Below are 24,056 nucleotides of genomic sequence, written 5' to 3' on the forward strand. Positions count from 1 at the left end.
TCTTAATTCAATGCTTCAAAGTAATTGATTTATGATTTATTCGTCTAGTATTTAAATCATTCTTCTGATTCTTATAATTGATTAACTACTTAGTAAGTAATTTGTTTATGTATTTTGGTGTAAATTTTGTTTATATTTTTATTTATGTAAATGTTGTTATTTAAACTTTAAGAATTAAAAAAAGTTTGCCCCATAAAAATACAGGGGAACATTAAGCTCCTTTTACCCCTTAAGATACCATTTCCTTCTTAATCACATCCATTAGATTATAGTATTGGACGGTCAAGATTAGATTTATGAAATTAATCCTGTGTTGCATTATGAGTAACATTCTGTGCATTATAAGGTTATAATAGTAAAAACATATTGTCTGGAACACGTTTCAAAACGGAAGTCCCGATAAAGAAGCGGGATTCTGATACACCTTTCCAACTTTTTACTCTCTCTCTCCCATTCTATCAAATCAAACACCGAACAGAAACAATTCTCTCAATTTTCCAAACCAGTTGAACCCTAGCCGCCGCCGTTGAAATTGCTTTGAACCGGCCGTGACTTCGATTGTTACAGTGAAAAGCGACGTGGGTCGACGATTCCCAGTCTCACAGTTCAGTTTTAAGAGCGCGGTCGCCGTCGGTCAAGTATACATCTCCGATCTTCATATACGGTACGAGTATGAAGTCTCGATTTTTAGTAAATTTTCTATGATAAATGTGAAATTGTGAGCATTAGATGATGAGTTTTCAGTATTTGGATGTTTATTGTTGGTTTGTGAGTTGAATTTGGTTTAATGTTAGGGTTTTGGGTTGTATTCGTCCTCAATTTGACGATTATTGTCACTTTTGCTTTAAATGTTCCTTTTTTGTGGTTCTTGTGTGTTTTCTAACGCGGTTTCTGTTGTTGTTGTTGTTGTTGTTGTTGTTGTTGTTCTGTGTGTTAGTTTTGCGATGTCGAAAAGAGGACGCCCCTACAAGAGCCAGCCCACGCAGACCGAAGGTGAGAATGCTGCGCCTTTATACGAAATCGAAAGTGTGATTTTTCATTGTGTAGTTCATTATTTAACGTTCGCTGTGCATTTTATGGTTATTTGTTTGCATTACAACTCTTTTACATTACTGTGTAGTTGTTCTTACAAGTGGTTTCTGAATTATTTATTTCGGTTTCATCATTTTTTGGTCTACAGTGCGGCTGCACAGAAGTTTGATAACTTTGTGGACATTTTTTGTGGATTTTGTTCCTGTTTTTTTGCATTACAAATGTATTCCATCTCTTTGTTAATGTTGGTAGAAGTGGTTTACCTTTTTGTTACATTATTAAGTCCTTTTTATGCATTATTCAATGGGATATCAACATTATTGTTGTTGATTGCAAATTTATAAACATTATTCATGCATTCTGTTCTTGTCTGTTTGCATTACAACTGTATTGCATCTCTGCTTTAATGTTGGTAGAGGTGGTTTACCCTTTTTTTACATAATACAGTTCTTATTCTGCATTATTTGTGTTTGTGTCAGTTTTGTTGATGAAGGTGTGCAGTTCTAGTGGTTAATGTGGTTGGAATACTACATTGCTGCTTAGTGAGCTTTAACAATTAGTAGGTGGCTTGCAGTTTAGATTTCTACATTATTTAACTTTTTTGGTGCATTTTGTTCCTATTCTTATGCATTACAACTATAGGGTGGACTAGAGATAAGTTTCATACATTATGAACGCATGTTGGTGCATTTTGTTCCTGTCTTTTTGCATTACAACTGTGTTTCATCTCTGCTTTAATGTTGCTAGAGGTGGTTTACCTTTTTTTCACATTATTTAGGTTCATTATCTGCATTATTTGTGTTTGTGTTAGTTATGTTCATGAAGGTGTGTAGTTGTAGTGCTTATGTGGTTGGAAGACTACATTGCTGCTAACAGAACTTTAACAGTTAGTAGATGGCTTGTAGTCAAGATTTCTCCATTATTTTACATTTTTGCTGCATTTTTGGTCATGTTTTTTTGCATTACAAATATATTCCATATCTGATTAAATGTTGCCAGAAATTGTACACGTTTTTGTTACATTATTAAGTACATTATCCAGTTATTATTATGCATTAATGGTAATTGTGTACTTATTCCTTTTTGCAGCTTCCAAACATCCAAGGTTGGATATAGATCAGGCTGTGGATGATGTAGTGCCTTTACCAATAGCACAAAAGTTTAGGGAGAGACTTAAGGAACAACAGAGGGAAGAGGCTAGTACCTCAACTGAAGAAGGGGATAAGAGGAAGGCACGAGGGAAAAAGGTTGACCATTTATACACCAGGAGCACCACAGAATTTGTAAATTGTTTGAAAGGTCTTACCCCACGGCAAAAGGAAGCAGTGGAAGAACTTGGATTCGGGGCCATGCTACACTACAACATCAGCGAGATCCCCGGGTACATCGCCTACTGGGTTCTCAACTCATTGAATCTTGCACGCTGCCAGATACCTTTGTGTGGGGGTGGAGGCTTGACGATCGATGAGGACGATGTCCATCTGACGCTAGGTTTTCCAAAAGGGCCAACACCAATCTCAAGGCCAGTTGATAAGCAAACCGAATTCCAGTTCAACGACTACGTTGCAGAACGTTGTGGAAAGAGTCGTTACAAAATGATAGCGGGTGAAGTTGCGAAACTGATTAAGCAGGAGGTGAACGGTGGTCCTGATTTCAGACGGATGTTCATGTTCATGCTAGAAAATGCAGTAATTGAGACGCCGACATACGGTAATTTGAAGCCAAAGATTCTACATTTCATCGACGACGTTGATGAGATTAGGAATCTCAACTGGTGTGGCTACGTCTTATCAGTATTGGAGTTCACCTATCCTACATGGAAGAGAGGTGAAACTGTATATTTCACCGGGCCTATGCACTTTTTATTGGTAAGTGAAACCCTTTCTGCATTAAAAGTGAAGTTACATGCATTAATAGCAAATAAGAGCGTGCATTATTGAATGTGTTCATACATAATCATATTTCATATTCTGTTTAAATTATGCATTATTGTCCCTCATTTCTTGCATTTTAAAATAATTTATGCATGCATTAAGCATACAAAATATTTGATTATTGACCTTTTGCAACTCTGTGTTTATCAGATGGCGTATGTGCACCGCGTGGTTCACATCCGGAGGCAAGTCAGCCGGGCCTGGCCAACAATAAAAGGCTGGACGATGGAAAACTTAAAACAAAGAGAGGAGGCTGAGCGCGACCAGTTCGGTACTGGGAGATTGGAGGACCGGATAGATAAAGAGAAGTATTAGGTGGAAGAGGAAGCAAGGAGATTGGAAGATGTGAACAGAGGAGTCGGTGCAGGACCCAGCAGGAATAGAGCTAAGCGTGTAAGAGATAAGTTTATCAAGTCAAACACTCTCTTGGGGTACCCGATTTCGACGTGGGTAGATGATTTCAAGATGATTCCCATTGAAATGATGGAGGATGACTGCGTAAGATTAGGCAGTCAAATTGGGAAGAAGTTGTTGGGGTTGGAGGATGAACATGTGGTTGAGCAAGAAGAGATTGTTACACGTTTGACTCAAGCGAGGGAGGATGAGGAGGAGTACAGTCAAGAGTGGATTGATGAGATGGAAAAGATGATGGCGGCATACGACAAGAAGAAGAAGATTGCAAGAGGCTTCGATAGGCCATCTTTTGTGCTGGACGGATTTGAATGTCCTGACCTGTTTGCTACACAGCAAACCCAGACAACAGACGGGGCTGGTGGTTCAGGGACAAGAACCAATGATGATACAACACAAGATGGGCCGGTGGGCGCTGCTGACCAGCCTGAGGACATGCCCGTGCAAGAGGAAATTGTCAGTGATATCCCTGATAACAGAGCAGTCAATGACGGTGGTGGCCGGCCTGAGAAACCTTCTAGCTTAGCAGCGACTGAGGTATGTACTAAGAAACTAAATGCTTACGTGTTATTAATTAGTAACAATATTACGCATTTTTGATTTGTGTTCCATTGTTTGCAGGTTCCTAGAAGCAGTGTTGAAGATGATGGAAAGGATAGGGAGGATGCAGCGGCCAAGAGTAAAGCCGAGAAAAATAAAGACAAATCAAAGAGTGCAGCCGTAGAGGACACCGTCAAGGTAAATATATGCCCCAAGCATTGCTTGCATTGGGTAATAAAATTCTTACATTATTGAAAGTAAAGCTGTACATTATATGTATATATTACTGCATTAATCAGTTCATTTTGTTTAATTATTTTTTAAAATAACCCAGACAACCAAAGGGAGACGCGCTGAGGTTCCGACAGCCAAGAGAAAACAGCCAGCTAGGGAAGGAGCTTCAAAGGCAGCGAAGGGCAAACAGATGGACATTCGGCAGGAGGTTGAATATCTAAATTGAGCCATAATTTTATGCATTATTACGTTGATGTCATGCATTGTTGAATTGTAATACTTTTTTCTTGTTTACAGGTACAGACTGCTGCACCCCGTAAGGGCGTAGAGATTTGTGTTGCGCGAACAAATGAGCCACTACAACTTGTAGTTCCAAAACATGGAGGTCGAAAGGTTGGTGATCAAGAAAAAGCGAGAGGGAAACACATCACACATGAGTCGGATGAGGATGAGGTATCGAATAGCGTAGTTAATTCAAAGACTAAAGTAATAGATCCACTAATTGCTTTATATGTGTCTTTATTTTTTTTCAGAAGGGAACAGGACGAATGAAGAAGCCTAGTCTGGCTGCCCGGTCTCCATTCAACGAGAGAGCGGTTAGACTGACCGCAAAGCCACACACAGTGGACAAGCAAATCTACTATTGGGTTCTTAGCACAGCGGAGAAGAACAGGTAAAAATTATACTTTAGATATTCTCATTTTTGGGACATGTGAATTTGTTTGAACTGGGTAAACATGTATAGGGATTCAGTTGTCTACCACAACAACTTTAAGAGTATTGTGCAGATCGAGATGCAGTCATTAGCGCCATTCAAGCCAGTGAGCCCCGATGTTATCGACACATGGAGCTCTTACCTGAATACAATGGAAAGGAACAAGGCGCTGGAGACAGTTTCCAGGCTTTTCTTCTCAACAAGACCATGCGTGAGTGTACACCGTTCTCTCCATGTTTCTGTCAAGTTACTATAATAACTTAAATTTTGTAACGGCTAACACAAACAAAATACAGATTCAGCCAATGGTGGACGCACAACCCGAATGGATGGAAGAATTCCAGTTTGATACGTTCTGGACCAGGGTGTTGGAGGAAACAATTGGAACGGACAGCTATCAGTGGGACAAGTATGAAATGGTGAGTTATAGTGAAATAATGTAGTCGTTTCTTAGATGTACTGGAGATAATAATGTGTTGTAATGGTCCTTCCTAGTTTGGGGAGCGTCCCATCAGTATGTGGTCTGTTTTGATCTTTGAGATTCCAAGATGAACATCATTGATCACACCTTGGCTGAGACACACGGGACATTTGGAGAAAAATATGGGGACACACCCTCTGTTCTGGTAATATACATTACAGTACATAATTTCTGCATTATAGTACATAATTTCTGCATTACACATCACAAATTGCACATTATATTCCAGTGTTCATTTTTTTTTGCCGTGTAGAAAAAGTTCTTTGCAGCAGCCCTTACGAAGTCCAAGGTTTCAAAAATGGCGGCACGGGTCAAAAAATGTAGTGCGCATGTCGTCACAATGCCGTGGAGGAACAACAGTGGCACCGTGGACAGGGGGGTATGTGATGAGGCATATTGAGACGTACTTCGGAGAGAGGGAGAAGGATTGGGACTGTGGTCTAACTGGCAAAGGAACGAAGAGCCTGGAATTGTTGCGAATGAAGTTTGCAACTGCTCTGCTAACTTCTCCACACAACTCGAAGACTGGGACCAACCAAACACAAGCCACGAAGCATTGGATGAATAGGCCGCTTAAATTCAGCTTTGAAAAGTGGGTCGAGAATTATGGGATCGAGTGAACTAGATGGTTTTTGATTTAGATATGAACTAGATGTTTTTTTTTATGATGGAAGGGTGAACATTGAATTTGTGGGTTCGAATGCTTTGGATATGTTGGAATGTTGGTACTAAATGTTTTGGATACCCCTGAACTAGGTGATTTAGAATGTTTTGGATATCTTGGTACTAAATGCTTGCTGCACAAAACTGGTAATGGCTTCAAATAACTTAAAAATTACAAATTATTGCCTAATAATGTACAATATTCAGGGAATAATGTATTACAAAACTACGACCATATTATTGTTATACATTGTGTAAAATACAATGCATATAAGTAAACAAATAATGTAAATAACTTAATTTATAATGCACTTTTCCGTGATATTAATGAAGTGACATACCAATGCATATAATACAATAATGTAACACTTATGCATGCATAATGTATTTAAATATGCATATAATGCACGGTTATTCACATTATGGAAAATACTGTTTCTCCAAAACACCCGGCTCCTGTAATAATTCAGAATTCGTTGCAAGTAGTAAATTCAAATAATGTAAAAAATAGATAACAATAATGCACAAAAAAACTTTTATAATGAACAATCATTTAAAAAACCTTGTTCAAGGTGGGAAGAAATAGACTTAAACACTGAGCATAAAACGCAAAACAAAGAAAAATAATGCTGTTATAATGAAAATAAATCAACATTTCCTCTTTCCCTTACGCAGCTCATTCTCCGTTTCAAGCTCTTTAAGCATTAGACAATTTCTAGAGTCGTGATGGCACAACTCATCGCACGCTTTACACCGTCTAAGGGGCCTAGTAGCATCCTTGATAGCCTTTTCTCTCTTGGAAATCAGACGACTAGCGGAGCTGCTCGCGTGCCCCTTCGTCTTTACCACATCCGGAGGGTGGACCTCGACGACTTCCGGCCTTTCCATTCCATAAAACTGTTCAATCATTCGCCTCTTCTCAGAAGCGGATGTTAAAGGAGTTCCAGCTTGAAGTGAATTACCAAGTTCCTCTAGTCCACCTACGAATGCACGAAGCACATCAATGTCCGTCTCAAATCGACGAAGAAAATCATAAAACAGTGAGGTCCCTTGCTTTGAAACGTTTTGCCTTTCATCAACAACGGACTGTGTAGGTAAAGTCTCATCAACATGTCCATGGACAGCCTTAGCTAGCGGAGTCTTCATCCATCTACTTGCACAGTAGTTATCCGGAATCTTTTTCACTTCATTGTTCCTAAACAAAAAGAATATATGACTGCACAGATATCCCTGCCTACCGAAAAAGTTTGCAATCGCATGAGTATGACTCGTCACTCTTATCATGTCTCACAAAGTACGAATTGCGAAGGCTGTCTCCGAGTTTGTAGGTGTCGACCATGTCTGCAGACGAGAACCCCAAAACGCGGCATCTGTCATTTCCCTCAACAATCTCCTCTTGTATTTTCTTGAACATACTATCTGTGTACAGAGTAGAAGCATGTTTCTCGAAAGGCAGAGTAGTGGCCAATATAGGCAGGGCAGTCGCGTCTTGGTAGTCCAGCTTTGTTCTACTATTCCGCTGAAAATCCACAGGTTGGTTGAAATTCAAGTAGAATTCGGCAATGTTGTTGCGTGGCTTCAGAATTTTTTTATAGAAGCTGTTCTCTGACTCAGAAATAGAGGTGGTCCTAATCATCGAGCCCATCGGGAAATCTCTGAAGTATGCAGGTATCCATAATTGCCTATAGTCGTACAATGTCTTCAACCAACCATGGTCTTCCAGGTCGGAACGTTCAAGTACTCCATTCCACTCTTCTTCGAACTCGTCGGGTTCAAGCAGATCCGACCAGACGCAGGCATTGAACTCTTTCTTGAAATCTTCATCCCGCAACAACCGACCAGGAACTTTATTGGCCAACTTATGCATGATATGCCACATACACCATCTGTGGCGAGTCCTAACAAGAATCTCTTCAATAGCCGATCTCATCCCCAAATCTTGATCTGTAACAATTATCTTCGGAGCAACACCCATACATTGGACAAAATGTCTAAACAGCCATGCAAAAGCGCCTGTCTTCTCGTTGCTTACCAAACCAACATAATTCAAGCAAAGAACATGTATAATGCATAAATAGTATATATTAATGCATATAATAATGTACATATTAAACTGTTATAATGCACGACAGGTATACCTATTGGTGTTGTAGGTGGTGTCAAAAGCAACAATATCACCGAACATGTGGTAATTCCTCTTCATCAAACCATCACACCAGAACAGAGCAACCAGCTGGTTGCTAGCATTAACCTCGTACTCATATGTGAATGCCTCAGACATCTCCTTTTTCCTAGACATATTATCCAAAACCATTTGTACGTCAATACCATGAGCGTATGCTTTGATGTCTCGTGAAGCATTCCTTATATCCCAACATTGCAGCCAACGAGTTGAAAACCACCGAGAATTTCCTTCAGCACATTAAACGTGAGCGTGAGGCCTATGTTAGCCTTTGAACAATCAAGGATAAATTGATGATGTACGTCGTCCAACTTTCGATTGATTGACATAAACTGCTGATGCTCTGTCCCAACCATGTAATGGTTATGAACTTCGTTAAACTCCTCGACAGTATAACCTGAAACTCCTCCCTCGGAGAAGAACTTGAATGAGATACTGGCTTTACAACCACAACGCTTTGATAAACGTCAACGTTTTATCAAAAAACCAGACCGTGCATTTGCTTGGTCATCCCCGCTCGACTTCTTGTTGCCTTCCCTGTTGCAAACCACGTTATACCAAGTAATTATACCATCAGTTTTCCTCATTTGTGATTTGCGAGTATCAAAACCAACAACACGGGCATACACATCGTAGAATGCGAAACAAAAATCCAGTGATTTGAACTTCTGCCCAACCACAGGCTTCAAATCTTTCGAGCACTCAGGTACAACAACCACTGCACACAATCACAAAAATAAAATCTCAGCTAACATAAACATTATGAACAATAAAACGTGCATTATCTATCTAATAATTTACATACTAAATCTACATTATATGTATCTAATAACACAATACCCTAGTGTAATTAACGTGTCTACACCATAACCAATACAAAATAAAATGTGCATTATCTATCTAATAATTTACATTATACAGTACTAAATCTACATTATTTGTATCTAATAACACAACACCCTATATTAATTAACGTGTGTAAGCCATAAGCAAGACCAAATAAAACTTGGAACATTTATTCACAACTGTACATTATCTATTAATGAATGAACATTAAGATTAACAAATAATAAAACATCCCAGCCGTTGTTTCTAAACCCTAGCCCATGCAAACTCAATTCGAAACCCTAGTCGACCCCCTAAGCAAACTCATGCTCCTTGTGAACGTCAGTTATGGAACGTCAGTTTTGGAAGTAATGAAACGTGGATACAATAAACTATGACTTTTCGAAAAAATTTACCTTCGTCCATGTTTGAATCATAAGCTTCGTCCATTGTTGAAGAACCACTTTCTTCCATTGTTTCGCACGAACACAGGCTTTGTTAAAGCCAGAATTTAAAACCGGAATTTTAACGAATGGATAACGAAGAAAGATGAAAAAGAAGAAAGATGAAAGAACGACGAAAGATAAGAAACAATTCTGGGAGACTATGAAAAAACCGCTGCAAGATTTTGTGAGGGAGAAAATCATGGACTTTCCATAACCAACGATTTTGTCATTCCCTTAAAAGCCCTTTTCCATTTTTTTAATTAATAAAAATTACTTGATCAGGCCCTAATTTCGGCCATTAGATATTAAGAATGAATGGTGGAGATTAAAAAGGAAAAAGCATCAAATATAGGAAAAGTATATGAATACACCTCTAAAAATACATATATATTGTATAATATTGATAAATATAATTTTGAAGTTTTATTTTCATTTTTAAAGTATAGACTCTTCAATTATTTTTACACAGACACTATCACTATACGTATCTTTAATTTTGTATTGTTCATTTTCAAATTATTTATTTATTGTTCACGCTAGAATTATTTTTGTCGTAGCTGACATTAATAAAATGCAACAATTGTTAGTAATAATTTGGACCCCCAGTCCTAAAATCCTGCGTCCACTACGGCAAATTAGTGATGTGATCCTCAAACAATTTATGCCTCTTTTACCATCCCTTGTTAAACCAAACATGCATATTGCGTGAGCTTGTTTTCTAGGTTACGCTACCATTCGTCTTCGGGTCTTTATCATTTTTGTAAATAAGAAAATATTTTCATAGAAACGGATAAAAACTCATACTACAATACAATAAATTTTGAAACTAATAATTGCACGCAAAGTATGTGTCAATTATAACACTTTTGGATCTCTACTAAAAAAATCAACTACAAATACAAGTACGTGTCAATTATAACACTTTTTGATCTCTATTAAAAAAATCAACTACAAGTACATATTGATTAAAATAATGTATGAATATATATTACTTCTAAAAGATATCAAAAATATCAAAATCACCGTCAACAGCAAATACAGTAACGTAATAATGAAAAATAAAGAGTGCATAAACTGATGTACATTGGTACATTTAGGATAGCCCCCTCCATCCCAATAAACTGATGTACATTGGTACATTTAGGATAGCCTCCTCAGTCCCAAGATAAGCGAGTTATATTCTTTTTGAGATTTCTCTCTATAAGTGAGTCATTTCCCTTTTAACAAAAAAACTTTTCTCTTATTTTAATCTTTCTTTACTTATCTATTTTTTCTCTCTCATAATTTAACTATTTCAATTCTTTAAATTTTGTGTTCAAAAGAATTGCTTCGCTTACCTTATGACGAAGGGAGTATTAATATATCAAAAAAAGAAGAAGAGAACAATTCACATTCAGACAACAGTTAAGAGGGTAAATTGAGGGTGCGGAACAAACATTATTAATACATAAACACGATGAAAAAAGAATCATAAAATAGAAAACTGAGTTTATGTTCCAGCAATATTGATGGAGAGTTAGGAGAATTTAAAGTGAGCCAAATTCAATAGAAAGTTCAGTGATGCAGAAACGTATAGAAAATGAATGAATTGGTAAATACAGAAACGTATGGACAATGACTGAACTGGTAAATAAAGAACTCATTTGGAGAATGACTGAACTGGTAAATAAAGAACTCAACGAAATGAGAACTTAAGAGTATAAAATTCAATGTAAAAATTAATATTCAAAAGTCTGTCTTTTAGTTCAACAATGAAGCCTTTATATACGCAAAGGAAAATCCTAAACTTACGGAAAATAAAACATAAAGGAAAACTACTAAAAGGAAAATAAGTAAAAAGGAAAATCTAATTTGATAGAAGGACTCCTAATATTTTTCCATCCACTAATTCTATCAAATGTCATTTATACTCCGAAATTAGAATTATGAGACTCTTCCAAAATCTTTCACCTTCTCCACTTAATAAGCAAAAATGGAGAACTTTTTAAAATTTTCCACACTGAAATCTATAAAAAGATTATTACCCTCCGTCCCCAAAGAATATACACTTTGGGTTTAGCACGGGTTTAATGTAAAATTGGTAAAGTAAGAAAGAGGTAGAGAGAAAAAATAAATAAAGTATTGTTTGTGGAGAATGGATCCCACCTCATTAGAGAGAAAAGACTTTACAAATTTAGAAAGTGCATATTCTTATGGAACGGACTAAAAAGGAAAGAGTGTATATTCTTGTGGGACAGAGGGAGTAATATTCAGCCGGAAAAGAGATATAATTGTGAAAATGCAAGAACATTTTTTTTTGGTTTATGGTGTCTTTAGTGCAAAAAAATAGTACGAATGTAGTTTTGGCATCGTGTGAATTGGAATGTGAATTTGTAGCGATTGAAACTTAGAGCATTTCCAATAGTGGACGAGCGACCGGCTTGCCGCACGTCCGTCGCGCTCGTCCACTATAGCGATCGGCGAGTGGTAGACGGGCGAACCAGATGGACGAGCCCTCGTCCGTCAGATAACGCGGTCGTCCGTCGCGTCGTCCGTCCGGTCGTCCGCTATTGTGGGCTCCCGACGGACCAACGCACGGACGTCCGTTTTTTTAAATTTTTAATTTTTTTAAAAAAAAAAACTCTATATATACGGCTCGTTTCGGTTCATTTTCATTTGCACCACTTGTATTAACGAGTTTTTCTCTTTCTACTATCATTTCTATTCAAGATAAATGGAGCACCACGACAGCGACTCTCCTCCAGTTCCCGATTCGCAGGCTCCCACGATCCCGGTTGGGAGTGGAATGGGCGGGATGATGCCCCAAATGTCGGGGATGGTGCCCCCAGTATTACAACATGTACTTATGGCCCCAGATGGCAGAGATGATGCCGCAGATGGCGTGTATGATGCCCCAAATGGCGGGTATGAGTTCCGGCACAACGGGGACCTTGCCCCAGATGCCCCAGATGATGCCGGGGATGATGATCCCAAACGAGCGGGATTATGCAGGGGCAGCCCGGGGACAATGTCTATCGCCCCACCTTTGATTTTTTTACAGGGAGTTCTGAAGCTCCTAACTTTTGTTTAGACTGTGTGCACAGTAAGGAATAACAAGTCTCCTAGGTCCAGTGAATCCACTAGATCACAAGGTCTAGGAACTCACGGATCGTTGGAAGATCTCGGTCGTCGGACACACAAAATACCTCTTCAAAAACCCTCAACCACGTATACTAAAATTTAGCACAGGGAAGTAGGGATCGATCCCACAGAGATGGATGCGAAATGAACATGCTCAAGGATTTGGGAACTATTTTTGGGTTGGCTGCTGCCACGCATTTTTGGGTTGGGGAAATTAGACTAAACTTGGAATTGAAATCTGCTACGCTAACAACTAGATCTAGGAAAAACGGAAATCATGCATGTAAACTGGAAACCGAGACAATCACTAGATCTAAGAAACTATTCTAAATTACCTAGACCTAGGAAATAAACTGACGGTGGGGACCATGGCTGAAAAAAGCAGAGTACGGATGAAAAGCTGGAAAACAACTAACTAAAGTACTAACTAACAGCGACATCATCTTCTTCAAATCAAATTGCATAAAAACTCAGTAGAAACAGAGATGAAACGTGACCGGAAAACAAAGCAGACTGGATTTAAGCAATTTGACGAAGAACAATTAAAAAAACTAAACAGATCTACGGCTACTAGACGAAGTAAAACAGAAAGGAAATAGAAAACTCAAAATCTATGCACAACTTGAATCCCTTGTTCAGATCCAACCTCGGATGCTAAATCCACTCCGGATCCAAGCATCCGACACGAACTGCGGTCAAAAACATACCCATAGCTAGAATTGACCAAAACAGAGATTAACATGCTACTGCCGAAATAAAACTTCAAACGAAACAAAATCAACGTAGATCAACACAAGATAAACACCATCATGACAGAAACTAAATGCATAGATAAATCGGTAAGTAGCAACAACCAAATCGACTTCCAAACGTGAAGTTCGAACGAAATACAGTGCAAAAAACAGAATGTAAGTAGATTGTTTCTTCGCTCTTCGCAAGGACGGTGTTACGACTGACTTTCTCGGAAGATGAGACCCTTAGAACCTTAAACTACCCCAGAACTCTCATTTCCCAAGTATGTGTTTTTGTGTGTTAGCTAAGAGCAAAAATTTTCGTACTATGGCGTGTGATGCATGCTGCTTTATTTATAGGCATTGAAGTGGGCCCAGCGAGGTATAGATAGTCTTTGTTGCCCTCAGCTATTGACTCCCTTCTTCTAGCCATTCTTTTCCCTTCAGTTCTGCTCACTTTCCTTCATTTCCTTCGCTAGTCCGTTTCCTCCGGCTTTTCCTGGATCTAGCGATTCCATCACACACCTGGCTTAAAAACTGTGTTAGACCCAGTAAAATATAGTGCTTTTCACCACATAACCGATGCATGAAATTAGCCTTATCAAGTTCGCAGACCTTGTTAGAGTTTGTATACTAGAAATCACGTTTCGAGCGATTGAATACTGTAAAACTCTTATTTTATTTTCCAAGAAATAAAATAGATTATTTTTGTCATAATGTTGTTATTTTTTACATTTAATGGATGTTATTGCATGTTTAAATGTATAAGTAAACCTAACAAAGTCTAAGTCTTTGTTTTAGTAGACCGGTTGTGGGCGTCGTCCACTTTAAGGTAACACGGTCAGTCCTAAACAAAGAAAAAGAAGAATTTCACGATCTATATGGAATTAGACTATCCATCGTGAAAGGTTGCAATGTCAGTCCGCATGTTTCCAAGCCTTACTGAAATAAGATGACATTGGTGTGGTAAAGCACTGAACGGATCTAACAGCAAGACGAGTCTTTATGCTATTTACTGAAAGGCGAGGTCTTGATAAATATTTGTTTCTTAATCAATGTGGGTTAGCATTGAGCATACGGTATTGATTATGCACTACTTTGACTTGTCAAATAGTGTGGGTTTTTCGCAACCCAATAATCCTGATATATTGTGTAGTGGTGATTAATATCCAGCGGTGCTAGGATTGCTATTATGTTGAATCGTGCGCGAGGTGAGTCTCGTTTGATAATGTCCTCAAGAGGAGCGCGAAACAAGGTTTTATTATTCGGAACCTAGCTAGTTGGAGTTTGATTACTCTAAGATTAATAAATAAGCGTTTCATGCTAAGTCCACTCTTGGAATTTATAAGAAGTTAATTAATTAAGCGCATAGCAGGCATTAATTAATTAGTGGACATTTTTATCTTAAGCGCGGGAAATGAAAGTTAAAACGGAAACCCGGATTACTTATAATTTTGGATTTGGATGGGGAGAGTTCAATATTACTTCTGTATTGACTGCTCGTAATATTCCAATTAAAGCTTGTATTAAATTGTGGGTTCAATTTAATTAGTAAAAAGTAAATTGGGTGAGCCCATATCCAAAACCTTCCATATATCCCTGTCTAAGCCCAAAAAGAACTTAATATAAATAGGAGAATAAAGGAGACAGAAATCATAATTATTATTGCATAAAATTTCGTCCCCCTCTATCTTGAGGAGTTTGAATTTCTCTCCTAATTGGAGAAGGATTTCTTCTGTCTTCTTTATTTAAGTCCTAGTATTCCGGTGAGATCAGCCCACACTGATATTGGAGTACAGTTCGGGAACTAGAGAGAAGATCCGTGGTCTAGTATTCAAAGCGTCACGTGGAGAAGTCGCTAGCCATCGTCGATTCTTTGGAGAATTAACAAGGTATAATTTATGCTCCGTAGAAAAGCATGTTTTAAGTTTCGATTATACTTAAAGCATGATTAATTCAAGTTATGAACATGTTACATGTGAAAATTACGCGAATAGAATTTGTCTAAATAATCTGCTAAATAGATTTGATTATTATGTGATTTATTTTCTTGAATTTATTGAACGCTTCCGCTGCCAGTTCCTTCAGACCTGTACTCCACTGGAGTCTCAGTTCATTCCTACTGAGACTTTCTCGCTGGAGGAGTTGGGTCTATCTCCGGTGAGGGTGCCGGAGACTCAGAGTCCACCGGTAGTAGGACCGGGGGGGTGGTGCGAAGAAGAAGGACAGGGGCAGGGGCCGCGGCAAAGGCGGGGGGCGATGAGGCAGATGAGGTACGGCAGACCGTTTGGAGTGAGGAGGAGTGTGTGGCCTTGTCGAAGGCTTGGATCAACGTTTGCGATGATCTCATTCGCTCGAGCAATCAGAGAACCGACAACATGTGGAAACGCATCGCCGAGGCCTACATTCAATTTAAACCGGCGGATGGAAGGTTTCACACGCCCGAGGAGTGCCGGAAGACATGGGACCGATTAAGGACCGCTGTTTCCCAATTCACCGGCTTGTACGAGAACAACTCCCGCATGCTTACCAGCGGCCAAACCATGGAGGATGCGAAGAGGATGGCGCTGCAGCAGTTCCCTGAGCCTGGCAAACACGGCCAGTTCAAACACTAGGACTCGTATGTGGTGTTGATGGAGTTGGAAAAGTTTCGAGCGGGTGTTGTTGTTGGCTGGCCGAAGCGGCAGGAGATCAACCTGTCCGGCGACTACAGCAGCAGTGCCGGTTCCGCCGACCTTCCCGACGATGCCGAAGATATCCCGACCCCTCGCTCGTTTAACCGCCGTCGTCGCTCAGTTGGGCAAAAGACGGCAATGCGGATGTCTAGGGGACGCACCAGCAGCAGGTCCCAAGAGGTCCAGTCAGCATTCCCTACAGCAGCCCAACCATCTACCGAGATGTCTCGTATAGCGATGATACAGTATCATACGAACATGATAGTAACTATCAAGGAGTGGCGAGCGACGGATGACCCCATACACAAGGAGATGCTGAAGGGAGTCATCGACTTGATTAGGCGTGATTTGGGGATGCCACCCATCGGCAGTGCGGGAGCATCTGGGGACTCCGATGCCACTGCGACTGGATCTAGGGACAACGAGGAATGAGAGGAGGCTGCGTGTGTCGAAGCCATGGTATGATTTTTTTTTCTTCGTAAACTATGTAATTTTTTAAAAAAATTTAGCTATGTACTTTTTAAAATTATGTATGTTTTTTATTTATATAAAATGTTCGCATTTTTTCCGTATTCGTGTCATTACGTATTTAAATTGTGAATTTGTGGTGCTGGGAAGTCCTAGTACTTGTCCTAGTGCTAGTCCACTATTGTGCAGTGGGTAGTCCTAGTGATGTGGCAGTGAGGTGGAAAGTTCTAGTGATATGGCAGAAGGTGTTTTTGGGAAGTCCTTGTGCTATCTATGTGGAAGTCCTTCCTATTGAAGATGGCTATTTATAAAAGTGAAATCTATATAAAGATGATTAATATTCATCAGAAAAAGAGATATAATTGTGGAAATGCAAGGACATTTTTTTTCTTTATTGTGGTGTTTTTAGTGCAAGAAATAGTACGAATGTAGTTTTGGCATCGTGTGAATTGGAGTGTGAATTAATTTTGCGATTGAAAGGACATTTTTTATGCTTTATTATGGTGTCTTTCGTGCAACAAATAGTACGAATGTAGTTTTTGCATCGTGTGAATTGGAATGCGACGTGATTTTGCGATTGAAACTTAGTGGATGGCTAATTATAAAAGTGGTAATGAATGTCATCAAAATTACAGTATCACTACCAAAAAAAAAGCTTATTAAAGACTATTTTTATAATATAATTAAGAACAGTAATTTATATTTTTAATATACCACCAATGCTTTAAAAAGTATTTTTGTTATTGGTGTCACAATTAAAATTAAAAGAAACAAATGAAAGCGCCCTAAAAAGCAAAAAATTAAGTTAATTTGTCCTTAGATTAGGAACATTTTCTTTTGCATCTTAAATGATACTCCATCTGTTTCATAGTAATGAAGTCATTTTACTATTTTGGTACGTTTTATTTAGTTTTTTAGTAAAAGTCAACACATTTTTCCACACCTGCTTTACTCTCTTTTATTTTTTCTCTCTTCATCTCTCTACTTTTTTCATTTTCTACTTTATTCTCCCTTTACTTAACTCACTTAACACAATTTTTCTTAATTTTCGTACCGAAAAGATACGCCTCCATTTACTATGGAACGGAGAGAGTAGTTATTTGTTAAAAAATTTCATCACAATTAATTGCGTCTCGATTTTATGTACTTAAAAATTAAGGTTTTAGAAGTGTACCATATGTTATTTTCGTTAGTAGACGACCAATTATGCAAGAAATAAATAGCCATATTAAAATTTCCTTTATGTTACTGTGCATTACTTTTTTTTTACATTTATACTCCCACCGACTGTTAAAAAAAATAGGGGCGGTGAAACGAGTTACCTGTGGATACCCCCATCCGATAAGTAGGGTACTCGTACCCGATTTTAGCCAAATTTGTTATCTCAATATCCGCCCTGTAACATATCGGGATTAGAAGATACCCATGTCAGGTATCTCGTACCCGACATTGCGGGTACCCATACCACCCCCAAAATCCAAATAGAAAATTTGAAAACCATAATATCCGAATATGTTCCCTAATTTATTGTATTAATATCGATGGTAACCGGTAAGCTTTGAATAGATTAAGAATAAAAGTGAGGGGACACTCTATAGCAAGTTCTGGTAAGTTTTCAATTGTATGTTCATTGGAATATAAAAATGTTTCAAAAGAACTCTTAGAACTCTTAGATTTTATAAAGTATTATAAGATGGTATATGACTAATTGAAGGGTCTATATAGATGTGCAGTGCGGTGTGATATCACTCTATCTAGCAGGTCCAGAGGATTCGACTAGACTTTAGAGGCTAGAAGATCTTGAAACTATCAGACAGGGGTCGTTGGATGCACTCTATTTCTTCAAAACCTCAACCCACTATACTACAACTAGCACAGGGAAGTAAAAGATCGATCCCACGAGGACGAATGTGTTACGAAACTGCATTTGAGGATGTTTTGGGAAAAAGGGGGGTTGGCTGCTGCCACGCAATTTTGTGGGTCGAGAACTTAAAACTACTGGGTCTGAGAGATAGGAAAAACTTTACTCTACCTACTGGGTCTAAGAAATGAGAACGTACGGAACATGCATGACTTAGAGAAATGAGATATTTTAAAGTTCTAAGACAACTGGAGTTAACTTAACTAGACGGACTTTCCTAATTTGGACAGACAAGTATAAAACGAAAAGTGGGGACAAGTTTCCTTAAATTACCAGGGTCTGGGAAAGCATGCAGAAAAGTAAAAAAAATAAAATAATGCAGAGTACTGACAGAGTCTGGAGAACATGCAGAAAAAACAAAGTACATGTGCAGAAAGTACTGACAAAAGCAGATCTGGTTCTAACTACCAACAACTTCATCTTCTTCTGGAATCAAACGAGAATAGCAGATAAAACAGAGTATTAAACGACATGAAAACAGAGCAAACTTCAGATTTAAACTTAAAATGAGAAATTAAAGCCTAAACTAACAGATCTACGCTACTGGACCTAGAGGATGCAGAAACAGAAAGTAAATAGCCATAATCATGCACAACGTAAACATCAAACATCAGATCTACGAAACTCCAACTCAAATCCACCACGATTCAACAAATCCAAACATCTCCATATGCAAATCCACAACCTCCAACAACAAACCAACAGTCTCAGTTCCAAACATCCAACAATCAACAATAACGAAAGCTATTTGCAAGAAATAAACATCAACTCAGCGATATCCAACAAAAACCAACATAAACTTCCATAATAACGAGAGCTAAGTTCGAATCCAGCAAATCAAAATTAGAAACTAGAGTTACGAAACTTAAAAACCAACAAGTACTTGAAACCGAAAGCAAACTAAACAAAGCAAAGTAAATATTGTTTCTTCGCCTTCACAAGGCGGTGTTACACAGCAGCAAAACAACGATGAGAACCACGGTAGCCAGGATCATTCCATCTCCAAGTGCGCAACAAGTGAAATGAGAAATTTGAAGTGTGGAACTAAGGAATGGAACAAGAGCTTTAGCTAAGAGAGTGTGTAGTAGTCGTTGTCCTGTTCTTCAAGGTTGAGCTCTTTATATATGTGAGGCTTTGATCCCTAGAGTATCCCTCTGGTAATTAGACGCTTTTGCCCTTGAATGAGACTCTTTAAAATAATCTGCTCTTGCTCCATTCTGCTCCTGTCGCCAACTTTTAATTCTCCCAGGTCCGAACGACGACTTCTGATTTTTACTTCAATTTCATCTCTTTTGCATCTACCAGGTCAGGTAACAGCAACTCCTAGGTCCAGCAGATTTACTACGCACCTGAACTCATAAACACAGATTAGCGCCCCAAATGCACATAATTTTAACCCAAAACCAATGCCTGAAACGAGCCTTATCACTAATACTAATAATATCGGATATTATAGAGATTAACGGACTATATGCGCGGGTAGCAGGTATAGTATGGCTAATATTAATAATATCGGGTCTTATCGGGATTAACGGGTATACCCGCTACCCGCAAACCTCTAAAACACACTATCCGATCATGTCTCGTTTCTCGTTATTGTCGAGTAATGGTACCCGATACCCGACGTGTAGCGGGTCGAAATGAGAATTACCCATTACCTGCTACCCATTTTGCCACCCCTACAAAAAAAAATACTCCACATTTTACTATTTTGAAATGTTTGAGATTTAATGTTTCATTTACATTTTTTGATTTTAAGTAATTGGACCTTACCAGTCAACTAAATTATTACATTGACATTATAAAAATGAGGTCTATATTCCATTAATTTATTTTTTCATTGTTTATCACAAAGTTAATCAATTTCTTATGTACCGAGTCAAAATAGGTCTATAAATGGAAGACGATGGAGTAATTTATAGTATTAGGGATATTTCCTAAAATCATGAATTTTGGCAAAATTTTGATATTTCCCACGAACTTTAAAATTGGTCTAAAAAATAAAATAAAAAATTCATTCTATTTGTTAATTCCCAACTCAAAACTTATTCTAAGTGGGCAAGCGTGAAATATTTATGATATTGTAGACCACTTTTTATGTTCGTGTAAGTAGGATAAAACGTCATGTAGAAACCACATTAATATAGTAGTACCAAATAGAATAAAAAATGCACATAAATTAGTAAGATATGGTGATTGACCTGCCGTAAAATATAACAAACAAAATATAAAAATTGATACTACTATTATAAATAGATGACTTTTAAATTTTGTGAGAAATATCAAAATTATATTTGGCCAAATTTATGATTTCAGAGATTAATATTATATTGTAGAAAATCTTTTTGACTTCTCGGTGGTATTTATGTTATTATTACTTCAATTAATTTACTGTAATGTTTTAAAAATTGAACATATCGATATTTCTACGTGCACATGGATTCTTTTACATTTCCACATGTCATCATCTGTGCATGACCCAGTTCACAGTTGAAACTTCTTCAAATGAGAAAAATCAACTATTCCATCTGCACTAGAAAATTTCTCACATAATTCTATTTTGATTTATCCTATAATTTTTCACATTTCATTTTTTATTATTTTGGGCATTGAATCATATATTTCATTAATTCATTTTTACTTATATTTTATTATAAAATTAATATTTAAAAAGAGAACTCACGTTTCAATAATTTTTTCAATTAACTTTAATTTAGGAGTACTATATTTTTTAAAACTCATATTCCATTAAAATATGACAAAATTTAAGAAACAGACCATACTACTGTTAAACATTTTTTGTTGAAAGAATTTGGGTCCTCTTCGCCGCCTTAATAAAACAATCACCCATCACTATTCATCTTACTTTCTTAGTTGTTTCAAGTTTCCACGCTAACCTTCTAATAATAATCCCACTTTCACATTTACACACTAATCCAGTAATCCTATATATGTAGTCATCCCATGCATGCTGACCACTATCACTCAAACATTTCTAAACACATTAATTCTTCAAAAAAAAGAAACACGATCAATCCATGGGCCATCACCACCACCCCACCGCCAACCAAGCTCCAGTAGCCGTGGTGGCCGTGCCGTTGCCGGCTCAAGGCCACCTCAACCAGATGCTGCACCTCTCCTCACTCATCTCCTCCTACGGCCTCCCAGTCTACTACGCCTGCTCCGCCCTCCACAACCGCCAAGCCCGAGCCCGCATCCACGCCTCAAACGACGCCGTCTCCCAAATCCACTTCCACGACTTCCCCACCCCACCCTTCCTCTCCCCTCTCCCCAACCCCAACTCCACAACCAAATTCCCCACGCAGCTTCTCCCAGCGATGGAGGCCACCCTCACCCTCCGCCCCCTCTTCGCCGCCTTCCTCCAGGAATTGGCGGGAAAATTCAAAAGAGTCGCCGTCGTCCACGACTCGTGGATGTCGTACGTGGTTCAAGACGTTGCGGCTATCCACAACGCCGAATCTTACGAGCTCGTCTGCATCTCTGCCTTCTCCACCATCTCCTTCATCTCCGGATTTCTAGGGCTTCCTTTCCCTCTCCCCCATCCGAATGAATTGCCCCCTTTCCAAGATTGGATGTCGGATGAGGCAAACAGCTTCGCTGCTCTCCAATCAGAGCTCTCCGATTTCAGATCTGGATGCATCTACAACACCTCCGGATTGATCGAAGCACCTTATCTCCAAGTTTTAGAGAAAGACGAGAGGAACAAGAGCAGGCCTATTTGGGGAATAGGACCCATTTTTCCTAAATCAATACCAATTTTACAAAATCAGCACGAATGCTTAAATTGGCTCGATAAGCAGGATCCGAATTCCGTGATCTACGTCTCGTTTGGGACGACGGTCTCGTTGGCAGACGATCAGATCAAGGAGATTGCCGAGGGGCTAGCGCAGAGCGGGGTGAAGTTCCTTTGGGTGCTGAGAGATGCCGATAAAGGCGACGTGTTCGATGGAGACGTGAGGAGGGCCGAGCTGCCGGAAGGGTTTGGGGAGGGAGAGGAGGGGATGGTGGTGAGAGAATGGGCGCCGCAGCCGCAGATACTGGCGCATCCGGCGGTGGGGGGGTTCATGAGCCACTGCGGGTGGAATTCGTGCGTGGAGAGCATGACGGCGGGGGTGGCGATCGCGGCGTGGCCTATGCATTCCGACCAGCCGAGCAACGCCGCGCTGGTTGCGGATGTTTTGAAGACGGGGATTGTGGTGAGGGAGTGGAAGGATAGGGCGGGAGTGGTGAAGGCGTTGGTGGTTGAGAGTGTTGTGAGGAGATTGATGGCGTCGGAAGAAGGGGATCGGATTAAGGAGACGGCGGAAAAGCTGGGCGCCGCCGTGAGGGAGGCGATGGAGGCGGGCGGCGTTTCGAGGATTCAGTTGGATTCGTTCATTGCTCATGTCACTAGATAGATAGGATTCGTTCATTGTTCATTGAGTTGGATTCTTGACCACTGAATTTTTTCTCATAGATAGGATGCATGCCCCATTATATGTCTACGTAATTGCTATCGTATTCTACTACTAGTATTTATTTTATGAAATATAAATTGTTACTTGTACTACTATAATATTATGAGGTTTATCTTGATTCCATCTATGAGTCCCTTATATATAAATGTAAAAACTTTGGTTATTGAGTTGACGGTTTTGATGAAAGTGGTAACCAATATACTATTCCTAATAATTTACTATGTTTGAGAAAGACGACTCGATCTCTGAAAGTTCATTTTTTAAGAATAAAAGAGCCATATCCTTTTTGTGCAAGTAACATGGCTGCCGCAGATAAGTTGAAAAATAACAAATTAAAGCAGTCAGTCTAACTATATATTCCCTCCGTCTCATTAAATATGTAACATTTGTTTTTCGGCACATGATTTTATATAGTGTTGTTTTATGAGTTAATGAAAAAAGAGTAAAGTAAGAGAGAAGAAAAAGTAGAGAAAGTATGATTTCCATTTTTAAAAACGTTTTATTTTTAATGGGACAAACCAAAAATGAAAACGTTTCATTTCTAATGGGACAGATGGAGTATTTTTTTATGTTGTTAATTTGTCAAAGCGTTTGGATTCAAATACGACAAATCATTTGCATAAATAAATATAGTACTCCATCTGTTCTACAGTAATGGAATCGTTTCTTTTCAGCACACGATTTAAAAAAAATTGTGTTAAGTGAATTAAGTAAAAGAAGAATAAAATATGAAATAAAAAGGGTTGAGAGATTTAGAGTGAGTAAAGTAGGAGAGCGTAAAGTAACTGAGAATAAATGTGTTGATTTTTATTAAAAATGGTATGACTCTACTATCATCAAACATATTAAAATGGCAAAATGACTATATGCAAAGGGCTTATATGTGGTGCGGCTTTTTTTGACAAATAGGTACAAGTAATCTCTAGTCGCGACAAAGAAAATACAATTTAATTGATATTATAATGGCCAAAATATGGTTCTAATAACTCATCTGCTAATCATATCAGATCCAAACAATGAATGAAAAGAAAATACTAATTAAGTTGAATCATAGAAAGGATGTCCCTTGACTACATCTACATGTATTTCAATAGCCAAATTGAATTTGAACTAGTCTTGATTGTAGTAGTAATTTCTAATGTGCACTTCAAATAAATATATGAATATTTGATTCGACATATATTTTAATATATAATTAGT

General features: G+C 38.5%; 4 protein-coding genes across 4 annotated transcripts; 2 read left to right on the forward strand and 2 right to left on the reverse strand.

Moving 5' to 3' along the window:
* The first annotated feature begins 944 nt into the window (after positions 1–944).
* Positions 945–3,281, forward strand: LOC148926754 (uncharacterized). Its single transcript, XM_089059238.1, has 3 exons — positions 945–993; positions 2,122–2,900; positions 3,117–3,281. The coding sequence occupies exons 1-3, from the start codon at positions 945–947 to the stop codon at positions 3,279–3,281; spliced, it is 993 nt and encodes a 330-aa protein (XP_088915364.1).
* A 3,377-nt stretch (positions 3,282–6,658) lies between these two features.
* Positions 6,659–8,324, reverse strand: LOC125189429 (protein FAR1-RELATED SEQUENCE 5-like). Its single transcript, XM_089059239.1, has 3 exons — positions 8,149–8,324; positions 7,309–8,037; positions 6,659–7,205 (listed from the first exon to the last, which is right to left on the reverse strand). The coding sequence occupies exons 1-3, from the start codon at positions 8,322–8,324 to the stop codon at positions 6,659–6,661; spliced, it is 1,452 nt and encodes a 483-aa protein (XP_088915365.1).
* A 50-nt stretch (positions 8,325–8,374) lies between these two features.
* Positions 8,375–9,491, reverse strand: LOC148926755 (protein FAR1-RELATED SEQUENCE 5-like). The gene is made up of 3 exons (XM_089059240.1): positions 9,434–9,491; positions 8,685–8,910; positions 8,375–8,627 (listed from the first exon to the last, which is right to left on the reverse strand). The coding sequence occupies exons 1-3, from the start codon at positions 9,489–9,491 to the stop codon at positions 8,375–8,377; spliced, it is 537 nt and encodes a 178-aa protein (XP_088915366.1).
* Positions 9,492–21,246: 11,755 nt separating this feature from the next.
* On the forward strand, positions 21,247–22,977 carry LOC125189428 (zeatin O-xylosyltransferase-like). The gene has a single exon (XM_048086708.2). It carries the CDS (start codon positions 21,417–21,419, stop codon positions 22,794–22,796), a length of 1,380 nt encoding a protein of 459 aa, XP_047942665.2. The 5' UTR covers positions 21,247–21,416; the 3' UTR covers positions 22,797–22,977.
* Positions 22,978–24,056: the final 1,079 nt, after the last annotated feature.

This window comes from Salvia hispanica, chromosome 5 (genome assembly GCF_029641045.1).
Source record: "Salvia hispanica isolate PSC_SH4W2 chromosome 5, Shi_PSC_v1, whole genome shotgun sequence".
Lineage (NCBI taxonomy): Eukaryota > Viridiplantae > Streptophyta > Magnoliopsida > Lamiales > Lamiaceae > Salvia > Salvia hispanica.